The sequence below is a fragment of the Ciconia boyciana genome, chromosome 4, assembly GCF_034638445.1.
Source record: "Ciconia boyciana chromosome 4, ASM3463844v1, whole genome shotgun sequence".
In the NCBI taxonomy this organism is placed as follows: domain Eukaryota; kingdom Metazoa; phylum Chordata; class Aves; order Ciconiiformes; family Ciconiidae; genus Ciconia; species Ciconia boyciana.
The window spans coordinates 89739456-89765982 of NC_132937.1; the positions used below are offsets into that span (position 1 = coordinate 89739456).

General features: G+C 40.5%; 1 protein-coding gene across 1 annotated transcript in view; it reads right to left on the reverse strand.

The window, feature by feature from the left end:
- The window catches only part of TEK (TEK receptor tyrosine kinase), a 40869-nt gene extending 17748 nt beyond the window's left edge, over positions 1-23121 (reverse strand). Inside the window, exons 1-4 of the mRNA XM_072859163.1 lie at positions 23015-23121; positions 9751-10062; positions 4351-4461; positions 550-702 (exon numbers count right to left, since the gene is read on the reverse strand). Of these exons, the coding sequence (XP_072715264.1) occupies positions 550-702; positions 4351-4461; positions 9751-10062; positions 23015-23066 (628 nt within the window). The 5' untranslated portion in view covers positions 23067-23121. The remainder of the gene's footprint in view (positions 1-549; positions 703-4350; positions 4462-9750; positions 10063-23014) is intronic.
- Between the last annotated feature and the right edge of the window lie 3406 nt (positions 23122-26527).

A 26527-nucleotide genomic window follows, 5' to 3' on the forward strand; every position in this document is an offset into this window, starting at 1 on the left:
CAAGACACGTAGAATACTTAAAGGAAAATATCCACCTGCATTGTAAACTGGTCCTGTCATCCACTGGGAGGTAAACTTTAAGAGCTAACTAAGGCTGGGGTGGTTTGTGAAATTACAATAATGTATGCTGAAGATGAGAAATCTTAGGATAAATGGGGTTTGGATATAGCCCACCATAGAGAAGAGAGACGTGTGAAAATTCCTATTTTGTGCTCAGACCCACATCTCATATTCATGGGAGGCCCAGTGCCACCTTCTTCATTCATGTTTACTTGGTGTTTGAGAAGCTGAGATGCTGAGAAAAGAGCTAGCTGTCCTGGCAATAGCTAAGATGAACTGAACCTAAATCTGATTTTTTTTTCTCTCTCAGCTGCTTAAATCAGTATCAGCTTGCACCAAAGATCCTTGGGAAAAAATTTCTTCTGACATAATCTGATGGCAGCTTATGCCAAGAAAGATTTGGCCCTTATTTGGGCACAGAGTAAGTCTCATTTCAGATACATTACGACTTTAAACAATTAATCATCAGCACACATTAATGGAACTTACGTCTTACAATAAGCCTTGTGTAAGCAGAAGTAAAGAGGTTTCCTCCTATATATCTGGCAGAGTAAACCCCTGCATCCTGTGGTTGAACTTGAGGATAGGAGACTTCCAGCTCCCCTGGCACTTCATGCCTGGGCACAGAGTGGATGAAGGAACCTGAGGAAGGAGCACACGGATACAACAGACAGAAGTCATTCACCCTTTATAGACCGAAGTGAGTTGGCTTTGGTTACTGAGGAAGGACAGCTGAGATGAGCTAAGCAGCAGAATCTATAAGCAGCAGTTTTGAATTTGCTGACAGCTCTTTAGCTATACTAGTTTTTGGTAATTGGAGGGGTGTAAGTAAAAAGGAAGCTAGATCTTGAGGAGATTTAGTAGATGAATGGGACAAACTACTTCGAGTTCAGCATTGCTTTACAGGAATGTTAAAAGTATTAAAAGGTTAAATGTATTCATTTTGTTTCTTGGCCTTTCCTGAAGTGAGGGGTGACCATCTGCAAGGAGTCTGGTGTAGCTGGAAGGAGTCAAATAGCAAATGCCAGCCAGGTCCTATTTAATCTGAGTAGCACAAAGATTTACTTAGCAGATCAAAGCAGGAAGAACACAGCACAGCTTTATCTTTTCTTCCCAGACTTAATATGTTTCTGTCTCTTCTATTTTTTTCACCAAGGGAGCTTATCGATGTTTTTCTAGGTTTGCTGTAGTTGGTCATACATGCTTGCTAACTAAGGCAATAGCATTTGGTCTTCTCCCATCCCTCTGGATCACCAAGTAACAACATTTGAACATTGATTGCTGTCAAAGAGAAAGTGCATCCGGTGGACTTCAAGACCCTGGGAATCCTTCCACTCCAGTCTGTTAGAGCAAGGCTGCTCCAGTTGGCTAATGCCAGGTCCAGCCAGCTATCACCAAAATATACATGCACATGCTCACACTGTACCGACAAAGCCAGCCACCAACAGACCCACACAGCAGAACTGTGCCTTTACAGGTACTGCATATGCATACGCGACAACATACGGATGAACAACCCAGACAGCCCAATCCTATTCTCACTTGCCAGCTCATCAGGTTTGCTGGCAGATCTCATACACTCACACACCCAAAAATGGGTCGTAGCTGGCCTACAGTCTCTCTAATAGCTGTCTCTCAGACTTCCTATCCTACTCACTGGTTAGCCTGGCTTGAAGTTCACTAATGTCACACATGCATACACACATGCACACACAAATGCGGACCTGGCGTAACTGGCCTTAGACACTTAGTCTCTCCGGTTGCTGGCCCCAGACATACAAGCCCCTTTGACGCCTGGTATGTGTTAGCAGGAGTCAAAACTGTTGTGCCTTCTAGTCTGGCCTGAAGGTCACTAGCAGATTATACATATGCATACCAGGTAGAGAGCACACTTATGTTGAAGAATAATTAGGAATAGAGTTTAATAAGATCAGACCAACTGTAGTGCAGAGCTTGGCCAGACCAGTGTACTGGCCTGCAGCTTGCACACATGGAAGTGGCACATTTTACCTGCCTCCACCCCATTTTCCCATGCTTGTTCCTTTCTGTTCACTTTGAGCCCTCCCATTCTCCTGTTTGGCTCTTTCTCTAAATATCCCATTATTTCACACATGCTCACAGTCCCCCTCCACCATGCCATAATAAGTTTCCTCTTTCCCCCTGAGACCTGTGATAATCCTGCTCCCTGCTTCTTATACCTACAAAGCTCTGGCTGAAGCTGCTCAGGGCTTTGCGTTGTTCCCTCAGTGGCTCTCAGAAGCTGGAGAGCTGTCCTCTTTGATGTTTTTGCTGTCATCTGCTACTCCTTAGGGCTTGTGTGTCTGTTTATTACTTCTTTTGTTTCTTGTCTTAGTCTTTTATGCTGAATCACCATTAATCAAATGATACTCCCACAAATCAAATGCCCTTACCTTCTACATCCCCTTACAGTTACACTGATAATGAAACAACTTATTTCACTTTGCTGAAATAATTTAGAAGGTAAACTGTGTCAGACAGGACCTTTACTGTCGGTGATCATACATACTATCATACTATCAATTTGACTATAGTCAAATTTCAGGCAGCCTAGAAAAGTAAAACTTTGCTGAGGATCATAATCAAAACAGCAAAAAGATCTTGGATCAGTTTACTCCATGACAACATGTAAGACTTCTTCAAGAAAACAGGGCCAAAGAAAAAGAGCAAAGAATGAGAGGGATTAGTTCTGAAACTGTGGAGCTTTTTTTGCATACCTTTTGAGTTACAAGCTGCAAACAAACTTGGCAGCAAAGTACTAAGAAAGCCTTATGTTCACAGTCTGTTAGCAAGGTTCAGTTTTTGTGGCTTGTTTTCCAAGATGGCACAAGTTATGCCAAAGTCTTAAAGCAATCTTGTTTAGCAGAACAAGATTGCTTTAAGACATTAAAGCAATCTTGTTTTGTCATTGTCTAGACAGCCTTAGTGAGGGTCTGCAAGGGGGAAGTGGTACTTTAAATGACTGAAGTGAAAGACTGCCACAGCTAAATATAACAGGACAAGTATTTTCTCTTCTTTGCCAGCTCTTGTATCAGGAATCCTCAGGGATGCTATTTCAGCTGCAATCTCAGGTGGACAACTTGACCTACTGTCCAGAGTCATGGTTAATTTGAGGGGTTTTGCCAAATTTCCAGTTGGAATGCCAGGTAAGGCAGCACCACGATGTAAGCACTCCTACTCCAACATACCAGCTGGTTCTTGTATGAGAAAATGCTGACAGGAGATCACAGTATTTCCTTGGGGACCCTGAAAGGACAAGTGATGGCAAACTTTCTCCACTGTGCACTCTCATAGCTGAATCTCTGAAGAGTGAAGAAACAGGTCTTTAAGAAACTCTGCTTTGCATATTGCATTTTTAAAACACACCTTTTGGTTATTTTTCTCTTCCAGCCTGTAGAGAAGTGGTACAAGTATTCAGTAACTGGGGCTGAGGCTGGCTCACTGCATGCATTCTTTTGCAGTGTACTGACACTTCCTCACCTCATCCTGCTCTGTTTACTCCCTGTTTCCTGGTAGGTCACTGTAAGCTAGACTATCAGTAGACAAAAATGGACCAGTACATTATGTGTGCTTTCCACAATGGTAATTTGTTGGGGTCTAACATTCTGATTAAGTATGAAGGCACTGTGAGTATAGTGACCAGTATTTTACTACATTTCTACAGGAGGTAGATAGAAAACTGCACATATTTCCAAGCATCAAGCAGTAGCAACACACAGCTGAACAATGAGTTACGTATGATTTAGATGCCATGTTAGATAGAAAAGTTGGTGTCATAAATTTCACAACCTGACTAATTTTTGTAGTTGAATGAAATGAGGATTACATTTTGTTGACAGTTTTGCCCTTCTAATAGCAGATTACTAGTGCTTAATTTCTTAGCCTGAAGAGCATCATAGAAGCTAAATGGCCTCCAAAAGCCATTTGAAGAAGGAAAGGTATGCACTTGAAAAGCAGTAGAAATGCAAAGAAATGCTAAAATCAGCCAGGCAAATATATGACAGGATATAGAAGGAAATAAAAAAAGGAAATAAGAAACAAAGCAAAGGTATAAACAGAGGATTTGGCATTCTGGTGGACGAGAAACAGGTCAGCTCAAGGTATTATATATGGCAAATGGCTCCTTTAGGGAACATTAAATGCATGAGGAATTATGTCTGCTCCAGTTGCACAGCATGGGCTTCATCAGCGATGACTTTAAAACAGTTACGTGGCACTTGGCTAAGACAATGATAGTGGGAAGAGAAAAAACAAGAGAGAAAGGTTAATTACCATTTTTGTAGATCACTGCATCTTCCTCTTTTGCTGCCATTCTGATGAAGGAAATATTCACATGCTCTCCCTTATTTGCTGTAACAGTTAATGCCACCGGGTGGAATGAGGCTGAAAACAGAACAGGACAGAAGTATGGGATAAATAGCAGCAGTTATTGTCTCTACCTGGTCTCTGGGCCGAAAGCTGAGAATGGACCCTGACTCAGATTTTGACATTTAAATTTCTTTAGAGCACACACTGACTTTTTATCACCAGCAACCTCAACTGTATGTTTTGGCAAAGACAGAGGACTCACCTATACCCTGAAACAACAGCCTGCCACTAGAACCTGTGGCATTAAATTTAAAAAAAAAAAAACATTTTGGCTGAGTAACTGGAAACGCTTCCTAACTAGGAGCTCCAAGTGGCTGTAAAACACTTTCCCAAGTTTCTTCATTCCTTGAGGCATTTTGAAAGCAGACTGGATAAAGTACTGAGAAATGTATCATAGGGAACAAGCTGTAATTGGCAGACAAATATCCTGAGTGGCTCAGTTCTTTTCTGCTCAAGGTTTATGATGCAGAACAGTCAAGATAGTTCAGGAGACCACAGTCAGGCAGGGTCTGGGGGAGATGCGGTAAGATAGAGTAGGTCTGTGCTTGTGTTAGTTCATCATGCTCTCTATAAATTCTGAGAGTGTTGGCTTGCACTAAGAACAAAAGAAAAAAACATGTTCACTGCCAGTGATACTTTTACCAAAATATTCTCATCTGAAAATGTGGCTTAATTAAAATAAAAATTCTGTGTGAGGAACTGTCTAGATTGGTGATGTTTTTCAATTTTCCAGTTGGGAAATTAAAATTCACTTTTCTGCCTAAACCGAAAAGTACTTTTATACACTTGTTTATAGTCCTTGATTTAAGAAAAAGAAGAAAGTAGTAGCTAGAGGGATTTTTGCAAAATTTTTGCCTTTTCCTTACCATTACTAGTGGAAAAAAAGATCAGAAGATAATTGGGGAAGGGACAGAAAAATTTCAAGACATAGTACTTTTTGAAATCAGTGAAACAATAATTTTAATTACAACTTTACTTTGAAACAAGTTAGCAGTTAAGGACACTTCCTTTCATTTAGTTGGAAAATTCCAAAGGAAAGCCATGAGGTTTTTATACTCATGCTCTGAGTTTTTATACCATACTGTTATTGATATGTCATATGGCAAAAAAATTACAGAAACTCTTCTAAAATTAGACAAAGTTAACTTCCAAACTACTCAGCTCTTTATCTGAGTGAGAATGTTACACCTTTGTACTTTCCCTTTTAGAGCACCCAGGGGAGTGAGGCATTGATTTTCACCAGCCCCTTTTCCCGTTCTGTTTTTGAGGCTGTTCAGCCTAAGAGCTCCTCCCGTGCAAGTTCCTCTTGGGTAAGTCTGTCCTGCGTCTTGTTTTTGTTCAGCTCCCAGTTCTGCTGCCACCTGCCTCCCCAGTAAGGTGAGTGGGACCTTTCTGACAGAAAGACCCACCTGAGCCTCAGCTGGAAGGAATCCTTGAAAAGCCATTCATGCTCCTAGTCGGCTCTGCGTTTGCAGGTTCCATTTCTATTAAAGTCGCATTTATTTCACAGGGAATGTTTTGTTTAAGGAATACATGCACAAGTTAGTACGAACTGTTAGAAAGTTATTAATAAAAAATTGCCATTTATCTATAGCCATGCCTATTTTTTTTGGTTCATTTTTATAAAACTATCAATAAAGTATACCTTGGTTCATATCAATGGTTGCAGAAAACAAATTTGGAGTCTACGGCTGAAATTTGGTGGCAAAGAAATATACAGAGATAGGATCAGAAAGCAGAGAGAAAAATGATGAACTATCTGTTATATTATACATGTCATAGAGCTGTAAAAAATGAGCAGGCAGATGCTACATCAAAATTTGTATGGGGCTGAAACTGTTAGTACCTCCACAATATTATTTTGTAAAATCTGAGGGGAAAAAAAGAGTAGTATTCTTGCAATATTTGAGGAAAGAACATTTTAATACTTCCATTTCAGAATGGTGTTTTAATTAAAAATAAAATTGTTTGTATTATGTGATGTAAAATTAAGGAAATAAAATCTCAGTAAAAATGAAGACATTTCTATCAATCCATGCCAATCTCTCTTCCAGAATTTTATTTCCTTGAGAATTTTGACATTTTAGTGTTTTATTTCAGATTGGAAATAAGACAACTATTGAAAACTCACAATTCTTTGCAGAATGGAATTTCCATCCCCTGCGCAGTTCTAGTGTTTATGCTCTGAGCCTCTGCCACGTGTTTTCATTCCTTTGTAAGTGCTATCCAATTGATTTCAGCACGACTCTTCCTGTATGATACTAAGCACATGCATGGGAATCTATTGAGCATTTGCCATGTTACCTAGGCACTGGTATCTGAACTTACATCTTAGAGAAACAGATAATGCTAATATAGAATAATGAAATAAGATGTAATTAGAAACAGGCAAACAAAACCTGAAAGCAGTTGCAACTTACTGTCAGCTCCCGAGTTAGAAGTTATTTATGAATAACAAATGCATGGTGAACATCATGATCTATTTAGGAAAAGAAAGTTCAACAGCTTTCCCCAAAATGAATTGTTAGTTACACATTATCCTAAGTGTTTTAGTTGCAGTGGTTTTCGGACCAAATTTAGTGAGGCATTACTAATTGTTTTAGCAAGATATTAAACTTTTGTATTCCCATTTTCTTTTCTTTGTATGTTGTTCAGCTTAACCACAAGACTTTTTCTTCAGAGTATTGTTGCAATGAAAAGGAACCCACACTCCCTGGTGGGCTCAGTTCCAACCTATTTTTAGATTGTGACTTGTATTTCATGATTTCACAACTCAAGTGTGCCAATTCCTTATAGAGACATAATCAACTGAGTTGCAGGGCAAGAGCCATAATGCTGTTTCTAACATTTCCATTATTGTCCCTTTGCCTGCTCTAGAGAGTTTCTGGGGGGGGACGGGACTCAATCATATATATGAAAATACACATTTATTGTGTAGAGAAATTGCATAAATTATATTTGACTAGATGCAGAACAGGCTATATAGTGTTCTATTCTACATATGTGTGCTGTATACAGTATAAGCATTACTGCCCATATATATATAAAGCATAATCTGTTCCCTCTCATTCCATGTGTAACCATACATTGTAATATTGTAATACATGTACACATGTAATATTACATGTGTAACCATAATGCTAAAACATAAAGAATTCAGGAGAACGGACTTGTTACTTTCAGAATGGCACATGTGTAGAGTAAAACAAGAAAATGAACCTGTTCTCTTTCTGTATTATACAGCAAAAATCTTCACTGTATCTGCATATCTGATAATACGTACATAATCAGGCAGATGACATTTCCCACTAAAGTCAGTAGGACTACCCAAATGATTAACGCTTAGTGAGTGTTTCAGCAGCTTTTTGCCCTGAGGCTGCAAAACAGTGGCTGGATTTTCAGAAGTGCTGCTCTTTCCCGTGCCTTTTGTGTCCTCAATGGGAAACTGCACATTTCAACTCTTGCTCAGTTTTTGGTGTTGAAAAACACACTCTGCCTTTAAAAATTATTCAGACAACAGCAGTAAAGGGGAAAAAGGCCTGTTTTCCAACTACAGATGCTTTGCCAAACCTCACAGTCCTTCACTGACCTCTTCTTCCTCTTTCTGTGCACTTTAGTAGCTTTGAGAATTTCTGTCGTGCCTCTTTCTCACCCATCTAGCCTGATTAGATTATATGTGTTCACCAACGAGTTGCTAGCTCAAATTTTGTCAGTGAAAGCTTTTGCAGAGAAAATCCGAGAAATGGATTCAAACCCAAAAATTATTCAAAGAAACCTACCTGCCACTGGTATGGCTGTTGTGTTATATCTGGTCAGAAGAAGTTCTGTCACATAGGAAGCTCTCAAAGTTTGATTACTTTAAATTCTCTGCTGCTAGGTCCACAGACACCCAGTGCAAAAAACAGATTCAGAAGACAGTCTTCCACCCATGGCGGTTGTTCTACATGACAGCCAGAGATGTGCTCAGCTCACTGGCATTCTGCCACAGGCAGGGTCACATTGACTTTCCATGGACTGTTATCTTATCTCCTCCTCCCCCTTATTGCAGCCTCCTTTGAAACAATGGAGTTGTCAGCCTGCATCTGCAGAGCTTTCTTGGTGACCAGTCCAATGCTTCAAAGACCACATTTGGTCAGAGAAAACATAAGCCAAAGAAAAATGCACTTGTCCTGCCCACCTTGCTTCTAATGTTCCCATACTAAAAGAAAGAAATGGACACTAGCTGTAGCTCAGAGAAATGAAAAACCTCTTTGTCTAAATTTCCTGCATAATTTCAGGAGATACCAACAATGATAATTTCTCTTACTAAAACCTTCTAAAGAAAAATTAAGTGTCAAGTCTCCTTGCAGACCAGCTCCCATGGCACAAAACATTAGCAGTACAGTGAAGTCTACTAAAAATTGGCTGAAGTTTTGAAAACTTGATTTGCTGCAGAAAATTAGCCAAAATTGCTTACACTTTTCTGTAGTTTATGGTGATGTCTTTGCTTTGGAACTTGTCCGAGAAGTCTAATCAGGTCCAGAGACAAGCAAAATTTTGCACATAAGAAAATGTATTTTAATGGCCAGAGTGCTGGGCATTGGAAATCCCACCTTCTCATCCCACTACCTCCCTGCCATGTTTGCTTTTTCTACTGTGCATAGCCTTAAAACCAAACCCAAGTCAATAGTGAAATCCATAGTGGATTTTTGTGAATAACCTTCTTAGGTTTTTGGAAATTTCCTTGGAGTTTCTTTCCAGTGTTGAGCTGAGTTGTTTTTTTCATACTGACACACACTGTGCAGGTCCAATGTTGCTGATCTGTAGTTTTACTGAATCTTAGGCAAGGCAGTTATTTTCTAGGCTCAGGTTGCCCATTTATTAAAAAAAAAAGGATGGCGATGTTTAGCTATCTACATTTCAGACCTGCCAAGACTTCAGAATGGAAGCATGTTTAGAAATCAAGGGCCTGGGATCTGAAAAACCCAGTGCAGGATTTACCATATGTGTTATTTCATGCGGTCAGTGAGGCCAGTACTTACCTTATTTGCCACCTGACTTTGTGTTCCTGGCAGTAGCCAGATACAGGCAGAATACCTACAGATGTCTGACTAACTTCCACGAGGAAATGACTAGCAGCTAGTATCAACCAGTTGTCTCTGCACTTTAGAAAAAACCACAGTCTTGAGCCAAGTCTATTTTTATTGACTCCAGACTGCCTTGCCCGCTCTGGAGCCACGTTTGTGCCCACTTGTGTCAACCAGGGATAACTGCCAGTCTGCAAGCAGTGTCATGCAAAATTCAGACCTGACCACCATACAGTACCTCCCAGTGGCATCTTCATGGTATGTATCCTTGTCACCTCATCCTTGAGCTTCCCTTCACAGTAATATGCTCCAATAGTTTCACTGGCTTGTTCCCTCTTCCACACCACTGTTTTGGCTGTTGCTCTCTTTGAATCTTCATTAACTTCCAGTGGTTCCCGGTGCTGGTTTGTCACATCCTCCTGGTCTCGGTCTATTGTGATAGACTCACGGGAACGCCATTTGGAAGTGATACAGATAAGTGATGTCTCGGAGTTGCCCACCAGAGGGAACGAATTGATCAGTATAAGGTCCAGTGCCGCTTCCACTTTACCTAAGGAAAAAAGCAGCAAATGAAAAAAATTTACTTCAGAGTGTGAGTATGTGACTGATCAAATCACCAGATAAGCTGTTTTACCCAGTACTCAGGTTTTCTCTGGTTGGTGTCTTGCACAGCTTTTGTGCAAAATAGGAAGACTGTAGCTTAACTATTCTGCTACACTGACTTTAGGATTTACTTTTTATGTCATGAACAGATGGAGTTTGTTCTTCTCAGAAGAGGAAATAAACCTCACAAACTTGTGGAATGTCTTTTAAGAGCTGTTGCAGAAGCCCAAGTAAAACTGTGGGTTGCAGAAGCAGATAGATCCTTGGATAGTTAGGCACGTACATGAATGCCTCAAGCATTGTGCTTTGCTGGTAACAGGGTCAGTAGATCATAAGAGTGTAATTTTAATAGTGTTTCTTTTATGTCCTTTACATGGATTTAATACGTATGAATTGATGTAAAGCAGATATGTCTTTCAGTTATAGGAACTGGTAGTACTTTGAACACTTGGAGTATTTTTTTTCAGCTGTTTTATGAATTTGGATTAATGATTTCACAATCATTCACATGTTAACCATTAGAAGCCCTAACAGGCAGCAGCAAGAAGCATGGCACAAAGAAACTTTCTCAAAATCAAAGAGCAAGCAGGCGGCACTAGTAAAGCCATTTTTTATGAGGTTAGATTTAAATCAATCCAAATGTCTCCCTTTGATCAATAGAACTGCCAGAAATACATGGAGATGGAAGTTCTTTGAGAATGATAGATACAGGCCTAATTAAAACAGTCTCTGGCAGAGTGCTGCAGATTTAGTTGTTCAAATGTGCATAGCAGGTGGGAAATACAGCTCTCCTATAATCAACAATTTGCAAATAACAGGCGTTTCCCTTTACTTTTGAAATTCAGGGTAAGGAGAAGGGAAACAGTAACATTTTTTCCAGCTAAAACAGGAAGAATAATTTATTTCTTTTATTCATCACATCTATTTTCCTGCTTTGGATAAAAGTATATTTTGCGTTTACACAGAAAGACCCAATATTTAGTGCCACTCAGCTTCCAAATGTTTCTCTGATTGAAAGGAAGGGGCATAGTCTTAGATAAGGGAGGTCAAAAGGTCTTAGTGCTGACTGCAGTCTTTGCGTGCGTCTCTGTCGTGCTCGGGGCCAAGGGAGGAGGTCCTCCTCTGCTTTCAATGCCAGCAACCACTCTGGGGACTGAAGTATCTTGACAGCACATTGACACTCACCACACCCAGCCAGTCTGCCACAGTTACCACCCTTTAATGTGCCAGCCCAGATAACTTGCAGTTACATAATGGAGAAGCGAAACCTTCTGGAAAGGATGCAACGGCCGTTAAAGTAAATATTGCATAAAGGTGCGGGTCAGCAACCTCAATTCATCCTGCTGCATGTTACAAAAATAAATCCTTTGAACAAAGTTAAAGACGTATGTGATAGAAATGAGGCCAGACTTGTGCATTCATTTTATAGGGCATTTATCTCAACATTTTTACTTTTATATGAGGAACATTTGTGCTCTTACTATGGGTCTGATGCATCAGCTGAAGGCAGATGTAATTCAACAGTCACCAAGACTGAAAGCAGAGGGCTTCAGTTTATATCAGCAAGGATCACATGCCAGGTAGAGATATTCTTAAAATCATAAATTGCAAGATCCTGGTTTCTGCAAACTTTTGTGAAACTCAGAACCAAATCTGGATCCAAACTCCGTGACTTAATGTGATTATCTGTGTTGAGGTCAGGCAGGGTCCTGCAGATCAGAACTGAAATATTTTGGTGTTTCTGCCTAGCATCCACAGGGCACAGAGCTGCAAGTGTCTTTCCGATACAGAGGTATGGGCCCAAGTTGCTGGGGTCCTTCAGAGGATGGCTGCTCGTCCAGGGCTCCAATTCCATTTCTCTAGCATTTCTCTGTTCCTCTGACTTCCAACACAGATTGAAAGGTGAAAATAACACCTCTCCCCTCTCCTGCCCCCTGCATCTCCACCTTTTAATACGCTGAGAAAAAGTAGTAGGAGAAGTCTGAGTTTTGAGGACTAGCTTTCATGTTGCCCTTGATCCCTATGCAAGACATAGCAAAGCAATATCATATCAGATTCAGGGCATTTGCTGCATACTTTTCTGTTTCATTGTAGTAGTACAAATCATGTAATCAAGGTGTAGAACAACCATAGCTCAGGCGTGTTGCTTATTTACACTTATGATTATTACAGATGAATCAAAATCTAGCCACTGGTGGATGGATAGTGTTCTGATTGATTGTCTAAATATAGGTGTTTTTTGGCATAGTAGACACTGCAGAGTAACCCAGACACCTGCATGAGGCAGACAGAGCACAGATGGAGTTTCATGTCTTCCTGGAGAAACACTAGAAGGCCTTTTGGTGTCTAAAAGGGAGTAATAATATCTATGCCTAAGTATGGAATCATACGCAAAGCATGATTTTGGCAGCTAAGGTTTCACAGCTGGAATATATTGCAAGCAGAAATTAAAATACATCCAAGTGAAAGTTTTGCACTAAGAAAAGCTATGCTTTAGGTGCATTTTGAAAAAAAAAGCACTCTAGCAGCACATTGACTTGATGGCAACACACTTGTTCAACTCAATCTATCAGGACTGGCATTTTAAAGTCAGCCTAAAGCCTCTAGGTGATAGGAAGGCTTTCTTTGACTCCACTGGGAGTTGCTGCCCTCAGATTGTGGAAAAAAAGCCAACACAGAAAAGTATAAAATGCACATATGCTTTATGCTTAGGGATTCTTACAGCATCTCTTTCTGGTAAGGCAACTTACAATCATAGAATCGTTTAGGTTGGAAAAGACCTTTAAGATCATCGAGTCCAAACATTAACCTAACACTACCAAGTCCACCACTATACCATGTCCCTAAGCACCATGTCTACACGTCTTTTAAATACCTCCAGGGATGGTGACTCCACCACTTCCCTGGGCAGCCTGGTCCAATGCTTGACAACCCTTTCGGTGAAGAAATTTTTCCTAATATCCAATCTAAACCTCCCCTGGTGCAACTTGAGGCCATTTCCTCTTGTCCTATGGCTTGTTACTTGGGAGAAGAGACCGACCCCCACCTCTCTACAGCCTCCTCTCAGGTAGTTGTAGAGAGCAAGAAGGTCTCCCCTTAGTCTCCGCTTCTCCAGCCTAAACAACCCCAGTTCCCTCAGCCGCTCCTCATCAGACTTGTTCTCCAGACCCTTCACCAGCTTCGTTGCCCTTCTCTGGACACGCTCCAGCACCTCAACGTCTCTCTTGTAGTGAGGGGCCCAAAACTGAACACCATATTCGAGGTGCGGCCTCACCAGTGCTGAGGACAGGGGCACAATCACTTCCCTAGTCCTGCTGGCCACACTATTTTTGATCCAAGCCAGGATGCCATTGGCTTTCTTGGCCACCTGGGCACACTGCTGGCTCATATTCAGCCGGCTGTCTACCAACACCCTCAGGTCCTTCTCTGCTGGGCAGCTTTCCAGCCACTCTTCCCCAAGCCTGTAGCGTTGCATGGGGTTGCTGTGGCCCAAGTGCAGGACCTTGCATTTGGCCTTGTTAAACCTCAGACAATTGGCCCCAGCCCATCAATCCAGCCTGTCCAGGTCCCTCTGCAGAGCCTTCCTACCCTTGAGCAGATCAACACTCCCGCACAATTTGGTGTCATCTGCAAACTTACTGAGGGTGCACTCGATCCCCTCGTCCAGATCATTGGTAAAGATATTAAACAGGACTGTCCCCAACACAGAGCCCTGGGGAACACCGCTTGTGACCAGCCACCAACTGGAGTAAACTCCATTCACCACCACTCTTTGGGCCCGGCCATCCAGCCAGTTTTTACCTAGTGAAGCATACACCTGTCCAACCCATGAGCAGACAGCTTCTCCAGGAGAATGCTGTGGGAAACCGTGTCAAAGGCTTTACTGAAGTCTAGGTACACAACATCCACAGCCTTTCCCTCATCCACTAAGTGGGTCACCTTGTCATAGAAGGAGATTAGGTTAGCCTCAAACTAACCCAACCGTCCTTGCTAAAAAGGAATTTACCTAGTTGGGCAAAACAGGCAAATCCTACCCTTGATGTTAATGGAGAATATGAGTGTGTAAGGACCAAATAAGGACAACAGGATTTAGCTCTCTGAGAAAAGCACAACAAATTCAGACAGGAAACAGCCTGTCTCTCTATCAGTGACAATCCTCTGTGCTTCCTTGAAAAAGTCCTTTGACTCCTGCCCTGGTCCTTGAAGAACTGACCTTATCAGGAAGGCAATTTGCTGTGTGTGCAAATAGATTTGGAGAAGAGAGAGCACTTGCAGAAAGCTAATGCTGGAAATGGGAGACACCATGCAGAGAGGATTCATTGCCTAGTATTTATGACACACACTCATTTTGATGCAGTGCTTTGCGCCCTTCCAGCACAGAGAAAATGGCATCCACTAAAGCAGTAAACCCACTACAACCCAGATGGCAAAATGAATGCAGGGAGACCTTTGCAGTTCCTCCCGGCCCGCTCTTAACTACAGGATTGTGCTCTCTCTTGCTAGGTGATACCTGGCTGTATCTTTCACAGCTTCTCTAGTACATATTCACATGGGGAAATTCTGCTGAACAGAGAATAAGTGTGTATCACGCTGTCTCTGCACCCCCTGTGTGCTCTCATTCCCACTCACAGAGGCACAGAGTCATCATGTTTTCTGTGCTGTGTTGCACCCGCAAAACTCAGCCAGGACCGGCTGCAAGAAACAGCTCTCAGAAATTCCCTGGAACATATCCCAGACACAGGTCTGCTCAAAGAGCAAGAAAGTCTCTGATAAAGTTTAAAATATCACTTCCCTAGATCGGAATTGGTGCTAGACACTAGTTCGGGAATAAAACAATGCAGCAATCTTGAGCTGAGATAGTTTAATGCCATAGATGAGTACACACAGCAAGTCTTACGAGAACAGGAAAGTGTTATGATTTGTCCTTTCATCTCAGAAAGTCTCTGCCCAAATAATTCCAGATTTACACTGTTAACCCTTGTCTCGTTCCCAGGAAAACATGGAAAAATTAAAGACAATTTCTACCTAATGTGAGGTCTTTGCAAAGTTGCCTGTTAATTGGAAAAGTGTTCAATACTGTGGAGTGTCTAACACTCCTCTACCATAACAAGCAGCCAGAGTGGTCAGCTCCATCAAGGAAAGGACAAGCATACCTCACTGCCCCCACAAACTCGTATTTAATCACTAGTCCATAATTGCAAGGTGTATTGAGGATGCAAAGATCTGAGTAAATGTTTTAGCTATTAATACTGAGTAGTAGTGGAAGGAAAGAAATTGTTTAGATATTACAAATCTAATGATGTATTTATTCTCCTTATATTTGTAGAGCTTTATTATTAATTGCTTGAAGTGACTATAACCTGGAAGTCCTTCCCTTGGCATTTGGATCATAACAGAGGAAAAAGAAAAGCTGTGGTAAGAGGTAAGTGGAAAGATTAATACTTTTAAAGTACTAATTATTTAAGAGAAGAGGGGAGGGCAGAAAATGCTAGTAAATTCCACCCCTTTTTTCATCAGGTGAAGCAAGAGGAATAAAAGGTAATGTAATTTGAAATGCTTAGGCAGTTCTTATTTTTTTTACCATTATTGCTTGGAACTCAAATTATTTCTGCTATTAACTATCTGGGAATATGAATGTAAACCATATAGCGAATAGGAATGTAAAACATATAGCTACTATACTAGCAGGGAAAAAATAGAATCTGTGCTTAGTTTAGGTTTGGTGTTATGCTGAAAGTAAAACAGTCAGTTGCGTATGATAAAAATCATTTTGAGACTGATGGAAACGTATGTCCCAGACTGTCAAGTCATCAACCCCTCCTCCTTCAAGTCTCTTAAAAAACAACACCAAGCACTCCCTCTGCTTGAAAGAATAAGGTTTTGATTTAGAACAAACTTAACCTGCTAAATAGCCTGCACCTCAGTATTTCTCATTGCCTGTTGTTTTGTAGTTACAAGTTCAGCTGTACCCTCCTCAATTGTATTTTTCTGTATAAAATCACATACCAAATTAAAAGAATTGAATTAATCTATTTAGGAATACAAATGGCAATAGTGTAGAGAATTTTGCTGAAAAAGTATAGCATTTGATTAATTCTTAGTGAAGTACTGAATAAATTACATTGAATTTTTTTTTAAAATTAACTAATTAGCCAATTTGGAAGATAATCAGGATGGAAATAATGCAAATGAAATATGAAGTTAACAAAATAGAGACCAAATCCCCATGTCTTCTATCCCTTAAAAAAAAAAAAAAAGAAGAAAAACATAGAGTACTCCGTACTTAATGTTAAAGCTAGTCAGAAACTAACCCAAAACATTAGCTGTTTGAGGATATTTTTCATATGAAGAGTGGAACATATACCTCACCAGAATTTGGCAATCTTTATTTCCTCTTTTTCTGTGCACTCAACATTTCTCTTATCAATCTTGGTTATATTTTGTTCCTTCTCTAAAAAAGTAAATAATTTGGGGAGCCTTTGAAATCACATATTCATTTTATGGGCTCAGTAGTCTCTTGGTGTCCTGGAAACTTCATCTGGGATGCAAAGATAGCAGCAGCCCAGGTAATTTCTCTCAGTGAGTCAAGTTCTCCTCTGACAGCTCAGTCCTCCACAGGAAAACAAGGCTGAAGTTATTATTAGCCAAACAGATCAAGATTCTTTGCCACACAGCAGCAGCAGCATGGCAAAAAAAGAGAGAGACATACATGCTGCTGAAAAACAGCTCATAAATGAACAAAAAGTCGGGATTTCCAATAAAACCTTTCTTGTTGTGCATGGAAAGAATCTTACTGCTTGTATCTTATGTGATGCTACTGGGCAGCTGTGGGACGGCTCACAGCTCAAAGAATACCGAGACCTCTTGCCCTTTATAAGTAGGGCATTATTTGTGGAGGGAAGGTATTAAGAAACTAATAAGAGACAAAACATTAATGACAGAACATCACATTGCTCCTTAGTAGTAGTGGAAAGACCGAGCACAAGAGTGAAAAATAAAATAGTCTATCAAAGCTACTAGGACTAATGGTTTCTTACAGGCCCTTGGGTACATCTGGAGCAGCTGAAGGAAATGCAACGGCCTTTGTGTAGAGTGAAATGGTTTTCTCTACATTTCAGTTGTTTCACAACCCATCAAAACAATCTTTTAAGATGAAAAAGCCAGAAAAGAATCACTGGTGAAGCTTGGTTGGGGGTTTCCCAGTGATGGTGCCTAAATGTGTGTGTGTAAGTAACCAAAATGTAAACAGACACTTTCTCATGACTTCTCCTTAGGTGCGGTTGACCATAAGCAAGTAAAGCAGAAAGCAACATGTCAGCAGAAATTACTTGTTGAACAACCAGCTGACAATGTGCTAGGTAATGCTGAAAAAGGCTGAGGAATGTGGGAAAGCTTGAGTAGGACAGGCTTGTAGTTCAGCTACATCTGGCTGGATTTGCAGCTAGCCAAATACGGGTATTACCGTCAAGAAAGTACTTGCAAGCAAGAATAAATATGTCCATAACAAGGCCAAGGGTGGTCCTTGTAAGTTGCATTATGAACTACTATGTATACTGCAAACGTATACTGTATGTTGTTTGTGTGCATGTGCCAAGCTCAAGCATGCAAAATAACATAGGTGATCAATTAGTCTTCACAGGATATATCAGTGCATACAACATGCTTAAGGTTAACTGTCTGGAAGTGTTTCTGAGCATTGGCTGCTGGACGGACATACCCTAATATGTTCTTGCCTGTACAGTAGTGTACCCTCACTTTGCCACTGACTGATTTTTCTGAGTAGAGTAGTGGGAGATGTTTCTGGTGCTAAGCACACTTTGTGACTAACGAGGCTGAGGTCCCTGACCAGTAGCAGGTCTGGGGTGAACAGCCAGAAAATAATACAAGAGAAAATCATCAGCATGATCGCAAGTGCAGATGGAACTGCATTGTCAACAGAGACTTGCTATGCTCCAAGGGGAAATTAACCAAGCCACTTCATTAGACAGGCTGGCACAATGCAAAAAGCAAGTAAGTACCAGGCAAGCAAAATACTGACCTTGAAGCAAAAAGTTTACATATATTACCCTTGAATACAGAAATGTCATTTGTGAACCTGTCTTTCAAAAATCCTTTCAGAACTTAGTAAATGGCTAATATCTTCACACCCTAAAAGTGCTTGTGTTTCCTAGGGATGAATTACAAAATGAATTTTGATGGGGTTTTTCACTTCTTTATGATATGACCCTTGTTTAACTTTATTAGTGTATGTTCTTAGTTTGGGTGTTAGTTGGAGAACAGTTATCAAATCTGTACCCTAAAAAACAATCAGCATTTTAAACTCCTTAGAGGAAAGTCTCCAGTTCAGACATGGGCTAGTTCTTTGCCATGTGTCTCCACTGAAACTGCAGTGGAACAGCATCCTAAATACAATCTTGCCACTAGCACAGGGTAGATGCTGTCTTTGAAGGACAGTTCTTCATTGCAATTTCTCCAAGATTTTCATCCCTCCAGTCCCAGATAGCTCTTGTGTCACACTGGGAGCTGACCATGAAACTATACATCTATCTCACACAAGTGGTAGGTGCATCCATTTTTGGTTCATTTCTTCTGTGCCTACCTAACCCCCTCCACACCACAATGACTTCTTGGTCTTCCATGGAAAGCTGAACAGAGTTTTTGTGTGTTTAAGAGACAGATCTGGGCCAAGCAGGCTCAAGTTTACGTGACTGATACAGAGCAGATTTCCAACCCAGGTAATTCTCATGGTGAGTGCACAAAGTACCAGCTCCACATCTCCCGTGCCCTAAAGCCAGCTGCTCATCTGGAGTCAGTGTCTCTGACTTCTGTGCTCCCTTTTGTCCACCTAAAGCCTTCCAGATGAAATTCTTGGTGGTATCAGACCACCTCTGCAAAATGTTACAACTTTGCTTTTTTCCCCTGAAATGAAATTTCAGCAAAAAAGTAATCCATCCAACCAGCTTAATTATAACAAAATACCCAAACAATCCAATATATGTCTGTATATATATATATGAAATCTGTATCTAAAACAATAGCATATGTTAACACTGCACAGGCTGAAGCTGTTGTTTTTGGCTTCCAGCTGCAGAGTCAGGGAGCAATGAATTAGGTCACAGCTGGAACTTCTTTCTTTGCAAACATATAGCCAGCAAGGTAACTAAAACAGAACAGCTCTCTTTCTCCTATAAAACACATCCATTGATTTTGTAGTCATGATTGTCCTAACAGAACTGTGCAGAAATACCAACATTCAGCAGGTCAGAGATTCAACAAGTGATTTTTGTGGCAAGCCCATCATTTCTGGATAAGATGAAGGCTACATCTCAAGAAGAGTCTAAATTCCTTTTGAATTTCAGACTCATGAAAAAAGCACCAGGATACTGTTCCTTTTGGGTAAATAACCTAAGTGTGACAGGCAGATGCAATTGTTGGGTCTCACAAATCAAACACACTTCAGGAACAAGGAATTAAATATCTTTTTAAATTTCTTTTGCAATTCACATTAGTAGTTTGATAATTTAGGTGTCTGAAAGGTTGTGTGTCAGTGTAATGTCTAGCCAGCATAGTTTTGAAATACCTGAAATTAAAAGCTCAAATGTGGTTTGTGTCCAATGCTTTGGCTGTGGAAGGCTCAAAACCCCAGCACTGCAGCCGTGGGACAGACTGTTTGAAGTTCAGGTGCCATTTTGGTCTGACAACAGCGTATTTTAAGATACTCACAGAGGCCTGGTCCCTTTAATTACGGGAAGAATGGCATTCATGTTCACTGTCACAGGCATATATTAAGCAGAGGTTAATACAGGTTTTCTTTAGGTTAATTAAGCTTCACAAGGGAAAAACAAGTCTTGAAACAGAATTATTCTTTCCAGTCTAACTAAAAATTATGATTCCTTGTAATTTTGAAGAGCCTACAGCATCATAATGGTGCTTGTGTCTCTGGCAATGTATGTTAAAGGCTGCTTAACTTTCTAAATATGTAAATGAGTCATATAATAATGATTCTATGTACAATTAATGGGGGTTTTTCATAACACCTACTGATCCCAAAGAAAACGCAGCCATCAACAGGGATGATAGAGAGCTACCATTGAATGCCACTGCACTGTTAGCTCCACAGTAACCCTTTCTTAAAAGGCTAATATAACCTTTTGAGTCTTTTACCATATATGGGTCCAACATCTAAATCACCACAAAAAAAAATATCCAGTATTTTTAGAAACCCACTGGATCTAAGATTATTGGTAGAGCAAAGCAATAGTACAGAACATTCTGTCTGTCTTGGAGAAAAGAGACATTTGACAATGTATTTGTTTCCTGCCAGAAACAGTCAAAGAAATGTGCTTGAAACTTATTTTAATTGTTGCTGGTTTCTACAAATCTCTTACTGACAGTGGCCATCTTGCTAAAATAAGGCCCACACATGAACATTTCTGAGAGTTAGCCCACTGTGAGAAGCTGCAAGCAAATTTCCAGACCATCTGAGGATGTGGTTAAGAGGAAAAAGGCAAGTTCAGACACTCGTTCCTTGCTTTGTCCTCAGCCTTCCGAGGGAATAGGTGAGTCTGTGGCTCTTCTTGGGTCAGGACTTACCAGATCGTACCTAGCCACAACCTTGGGGTTTGAATCCATACTTCAGGATGGATGCCAGGATCATTTTGATTCTACAAAATGTTGACTGGAGTAGAATCAACCAAAAGAAAAACACATGGTGATGCTCAGTCTAGTTTCAAGAATCCCAACAGGATTAAATTCAACCCCTTGTCAGTTTAATTGAACATGTGCTATGGCAAGCAGTGACCGTATATACAGTGCAAAAGTGAGCATTTGTGTATATTTTTAACATTACCTTCCAAATCAGATCTTTAGCTCTAGCTGCCAATGGAGTACTGTTATTAATCCCCCCCCCCCCCCCTGCCCCCAGTTAAAACAAAGGCTGTTTCTTGTAATGGGAGCCAAGCCGATGGTCTTCACTTTGGAAAAGGGTGGAGTGGATTTTGTGCCTACCCAGCAACACACCCAGAGAAGCCCACGATCATCGGGGACAAGGTTAAGCCAGTTCACTGTCTGCGCAGAGTGTAAAGCCTCCCCTGCTCAGGGAATGTCAGTCCCGCTTTCCTGAACTCCGCCTGCAGTATCTAGAGGAAAGCGGGCTCGCATTGTCTTCCACCACTCGCCCCAGGAAACATGATATCATTCTCAAACAAAAGCGGGAAAGCTGACAGATCTATTGAGATGGGTGTGACTACAGCACACACCTCGCTGGTCAGCCCCTGTGGAAAAGGCAGTGACTGGCAGCTCTTCAGTACTGAGCTGTCTGCACTGTCCATGTTTATAGCTAATCTCCGCAGCCGACTTTTGCTTCTCCCATACTTGTGATTGAATGAACGTTACTTGCTTTCTGTGTCAATTCGATATATGTTACCACATAGAGAAACAGAAGAGAGAAGGAAAAAGAGTTGGGGTAACTGAACTTTCTTTTCTTCTCCATCCATAATTCTTACAGCACCAGATATCTCCTTAAAGTGAAAAGCTGGAAGTGATCTGAGGGCTAAATAGGTTCAATCAATGTGCAGCTAAACAATCAAGAAACTTAAGCCACAAAAGATAAATTGGTAAACAATATGCAGGCTATTACAGCAATGGCTAGATAACAATACTTACAAACATGCATTCAACAGATTTTAAACACATTTTTTTGCCCATATTAATCCCTAGCCTTTTATAGATGCCAAAAGTAACATCTCAAACTCATTTGCTTGTAATTTCACTTAACTATTAACATGCTGGTAATCAAGAAGATCTGGAAATTGTGAAGCAAGTTACACGGCAGTGAGGACTTCTGCCTTTTCTTGCTACTTTCTGGTTTTCATTGCAGCACAATCTGCAGTTTTACAGCACATTACCTTGTTACTGTGAGATGGACTGGAACAACATATGCTTATCTCATTGAAATGGTTAGGAGTGAGTTAAGAGTCTAAGGTTATTGTGTGAGTTGTATTTATCTTTTACAGATTTTTCTTGGTATGTCACCCAAAAGAAACTGTCTAGAAAATCAAAATACAGATGGTGAAAGCAATACTCAAATGCTGAGCAACTAAGAATCCAATGGGAAGAGCGCAAGCTTCCTCAGGGCTCTGCTTGCGATAGCTTCAGCAAAGCTTCTCTAACATTAACGCTCCAAATACTATAAACTAAATTTGCATTAGTATAATCTTACTGTACACCTTTCTGCAGATGTCTCTTATGACTAACTTCTTACTTGCCAAACTAACGACATTTGCTGATACTAGTGAATCATTCGTTAGCTGTATTTGAAGTGTTATTAATTGATCTTATATATTGTGCCTTTTTCTGCCCTTTTTGTCCACTGACTTTTGTCTAGATTCCAGTTGTGGAATCTTATCTAGAAACTTGTGTAAGATCAGATACTTGAATACCTAGAAATGTCAACATTTCCTACCGCACAGCCAGTTCATAAAGTCAGTCACAGAAAAAGTCAACACTTAATCTGTATTTAGAGCAGATATTCTTGGGGAAAGACATCAATGATTTCAAAGTAATGAGCTTTATGAAAAAGTTAATACTGTTAGACAGAAGAGAAATGCTGTTGTGATGTGAGTATGTGTGAACAAATTACTTCAACAATTAAAAAGAGGTAGCAGCGGATTCTACATGTAGCTAAATCCTCCCCAATAGCTTGGCCACAGTCCTGCCCGCAGTCTCTGTGAGAGCACTGCACAGAGATGAGTGGTCTCACTGAAGAAAACGCAAGTACTTAAATCCATACAGATAAGTGCTGGAGTAAGGAGTAGGGAGTCATGCGTTTTGTCTGCACATCGCGTGAGAAACAAGAAAGGCATAACAGGTCGACTACAGATACTAAAGCAAAGGCTTACCTGAAATCATCAGGCTGAATCCATAGAGAACCAGATGTGCTAAAGGGACCATGCTTTCCAAAATATATCCATCCAGTTCTTACAGTCGCTCATGGAGTATCCTTTCCTTGGGGCAGACGTTTACTGGTCACTCTTCTCCTCCATAGTATGCTGTTTACAAGTCAGAGGCAAGGAATCACGGCACTGGAGCCGGCTGGAACAGTCTCATTGCTGTCTGAGTACAGGGAGTTTAAGTTCCTTTTTCCTGTTTCCTTTGTAGATTAGGATGGGAAAGGCAGGATCTTAAAGGCATTTTTGTATCAGCAGGACTGCAGGGCAGTGCAAATCCCGTCCATCCAGCAATACATCAAAACAGTTATCTGGAGCTGCTGGAGAAGCAGGGGACTGCTGTTGGTCACAGTCAGCAAAATAGGGACAATGATGGCATCCTCCAGTAGGCGGGAGAGTGCGAGCAAAAAGTCCTCAACCTAGGTACAGTAGGTGGAAAGTGTCATCCCCTTCTCAAAGTGCAGATCTGCTAATTCTTGGGGTGCTATAATCTTTTCCCTTATTTATTTAATCCACATGTAAGCTGCTGTCTGCAATGCATCTCAGCACACAGTAATAAAAATATGAAGTAAACAGTAACAAAACAACCAGCTGAATCCAGTACAGACCAAAGCCAGCCACAATCCAGCAACCTACTCCATTATTTCACGTGCTTCGCTGGAAACAATTTTTCTCTATGTTTGACAATTGGAAACAGACTGAAAACTTGTTGCAATAATAAATTGCACCCAGGGTTATTATGACTTCAGTGGGATCAAAATGCTACATCACTCAGGGGGGTCTCAAAACTCAGAAGCTAAAAGAAAACATGAGGAAAAAATACAAAGAAAACCACAAAAAAATAATTAAATAAATGGAAAAACAGCACTCAGATATATAAACAGAATTGCAAATAAAGGGCAATCTTATTTACCATTTGACTAAATATAACCCATGACAATGTAGCATTTGAAAGTCCTGTACTTCTGCCAAGATGCTAACACCCAGAACGACTTTTACAGAAGTACAGAAGAGCAAATGTTCAGCATCATTTTGGAAATGGGGTATGGGTTGATCCTACTTTGATTTAATTTCCTTAGGAAGACCTCTTAGCCTTCGATTGGTGTAGATTTCACAAAAGAAGTGCTTTACACCCAAGATCTATTGCCATGTGGACAGGAGGGTGTCACCTACAGCAGATTTCAATGCGTTAACCCAGAGCTGCTCCTTACATGCTGCCTGCCCCCTCAAAAAATATAACTGAAATCCAAACCAAGTAGGAACTTAAACTGAAAATACCCTCTGGGTACAAAAATGCAGTGTGAGGTCCAAACACTACTAAAATTCCATTTTGAGACTTAAAGGAGGCAGATTATAAGATATTTACCTGGTCTGGTTCCGGACCAAAATACACACATGTATTTTGTCCATCTTTGATTTGGGAGAACATTTTCTTCTACTCTTAGACATGAAGAGGCAGTGATTATCCACACTCTAATTGCACATTGGCCTTTATAAGCCTGCTGGTATAGGCCCCTCCAATATCAGAATACTTAGTGTATTACCAGATACTAAGTATTATCATAATTTGTACTAGTGGATAACTCTGTTCTGTTGCTCATTTAACCTACTTCTAATGTGGCCTATCCTTAATTTTTTTTTCAGTGTCTTTTGATTTGGTGAGGGCAAGGGGTTAAACAACTTCAGTCAAGGCTGTGGTTCTCCAGACTGTTATTGTGAGCTCAGAGGGCTTTTTAGACTTTTCTCTCCCCAGGGCATAAACAGTTCACTGAGGGGAAATGCATCATGTGTCCATTTTTAATGCATGTAAATGCAAAGCAATGCATATGAACTGCTGCTGATACTGATTTTGGCAGTGTGCGTAATTGACCAGGTCAGCTATTCACTATTTTTTGAAGAACCAACTTGTGCCTGCTGGTCATTTCATCTGCCATGACAAGGTAGCTATCTCCAGGATGAGAGCAGACAGCCTAAATATGCAATACTCCACAAATACCTGAAGGTTGCAAAGACTTGCTGAAGCCAGAAGAGAGGAATTATGTACTTACCCAAGTCAGAATTTGGTTGGGATACCAGCCTCAGCAGGCTCATGTATTTGTTCTGTGTTTCATTATCTAATTTCATTTTTGAAGAAATAAAGAAGAGCATCTATGATTCAGCAAACATTTAAGTACTTGTTTATGTGCAATGGGTGTTTAAGCTTAGAACTGTTTCTATTTGGAAGGCCTTTAAGTGCCATAGTTTGATTATTGCTCCCACTGAAGTAAAAATCAATGACATGATAAGCTTTTGCTAAACTGTGGAATTTAAAGGATTTCACTATCCTGGCTTATTCTTACTCATATTTAAGTGTTTACCAGCCCCACCTTCCATATTTTGATCCTTATATTTCATGTTATTAGAATATGAGTCTTCCTAAAAGTAGGGCATATCAATTTTCTGTCCTGTGCACTAAAAACTGTATGATCTGATCATTCCTCTGATTACTGAACAACACAGAAGTTGTTCTTAGTAGAATTGTCTGTCCTTTCCACCAAGCAGCAATGATATCATAGCAGGATCCCATGCACAAACCCATCTCTTGCTATCCTGTCCTCAGCTTGTGTTGACAGATCTATGAACAAATCTCAGCCTGCATTCACTATTACAGAGCAGAAGAATTGGAAATAGCCGTCTGGCAAAACCCCATTGCCAGTAAAAGAAACTGGGCTAAAAGTGAGGAAGAGTAAAATATGATACTGAGTTACTCTAGCTTTTGTTGCATGTGGACTAATAGAGGCTGTTGACTACTGGGCTGGCCAATGAGCATGTCCATGGCACATCCTCAGGTGGGTATGTAGCTGTATTTGGGCGCCACAGACTACACCCTTTGTCTTTTCTAAAGGTAATTGGAAAGACCCAGAAAGGCTATCCAACCCCATGCAATTTCTGAAGTGTTCCCCTCAGGAATATAAGTTTTGTTGGTGGTTAACTGCTGATTAATACATATCAGCATTCACATCCAAGTTAACACCCATCACAACGCCATGCATGAGTTTTTAAATTAGTTACAGCAGGGAAACAAATTGTCTTTCAACATGTAAATATAACCCTAGCATTAAACATGGCTTTTCATAACTCTGTTTGCTGAAGGCTAATTTTATGATATGTCAAGTGCCCTGAACTCCTGGCTCCAGGCTTTCCTCTTTAGATAAGCAGCACGCTTGTCTCAAGGACAATCCATTCATACATGCTGTAGCGCATGGAAATATGTGAGGAGGAAAAAGAAACAATGCCACTCCACACTTCTTTAATCAGGTAGATGTGTTAGCAGAAAGCACATATCCTCTCGCAGTGTCTGGCTGTATTATGCTTTTTGGAAACAAGCCATTACTTTGGCCTTGACATGATGTTAATATGTGTTAGTAGGAGGCAGTAAAGGAACTTTAGGAATTATTACTCACCACAATCAGCTAATGTGAAGCA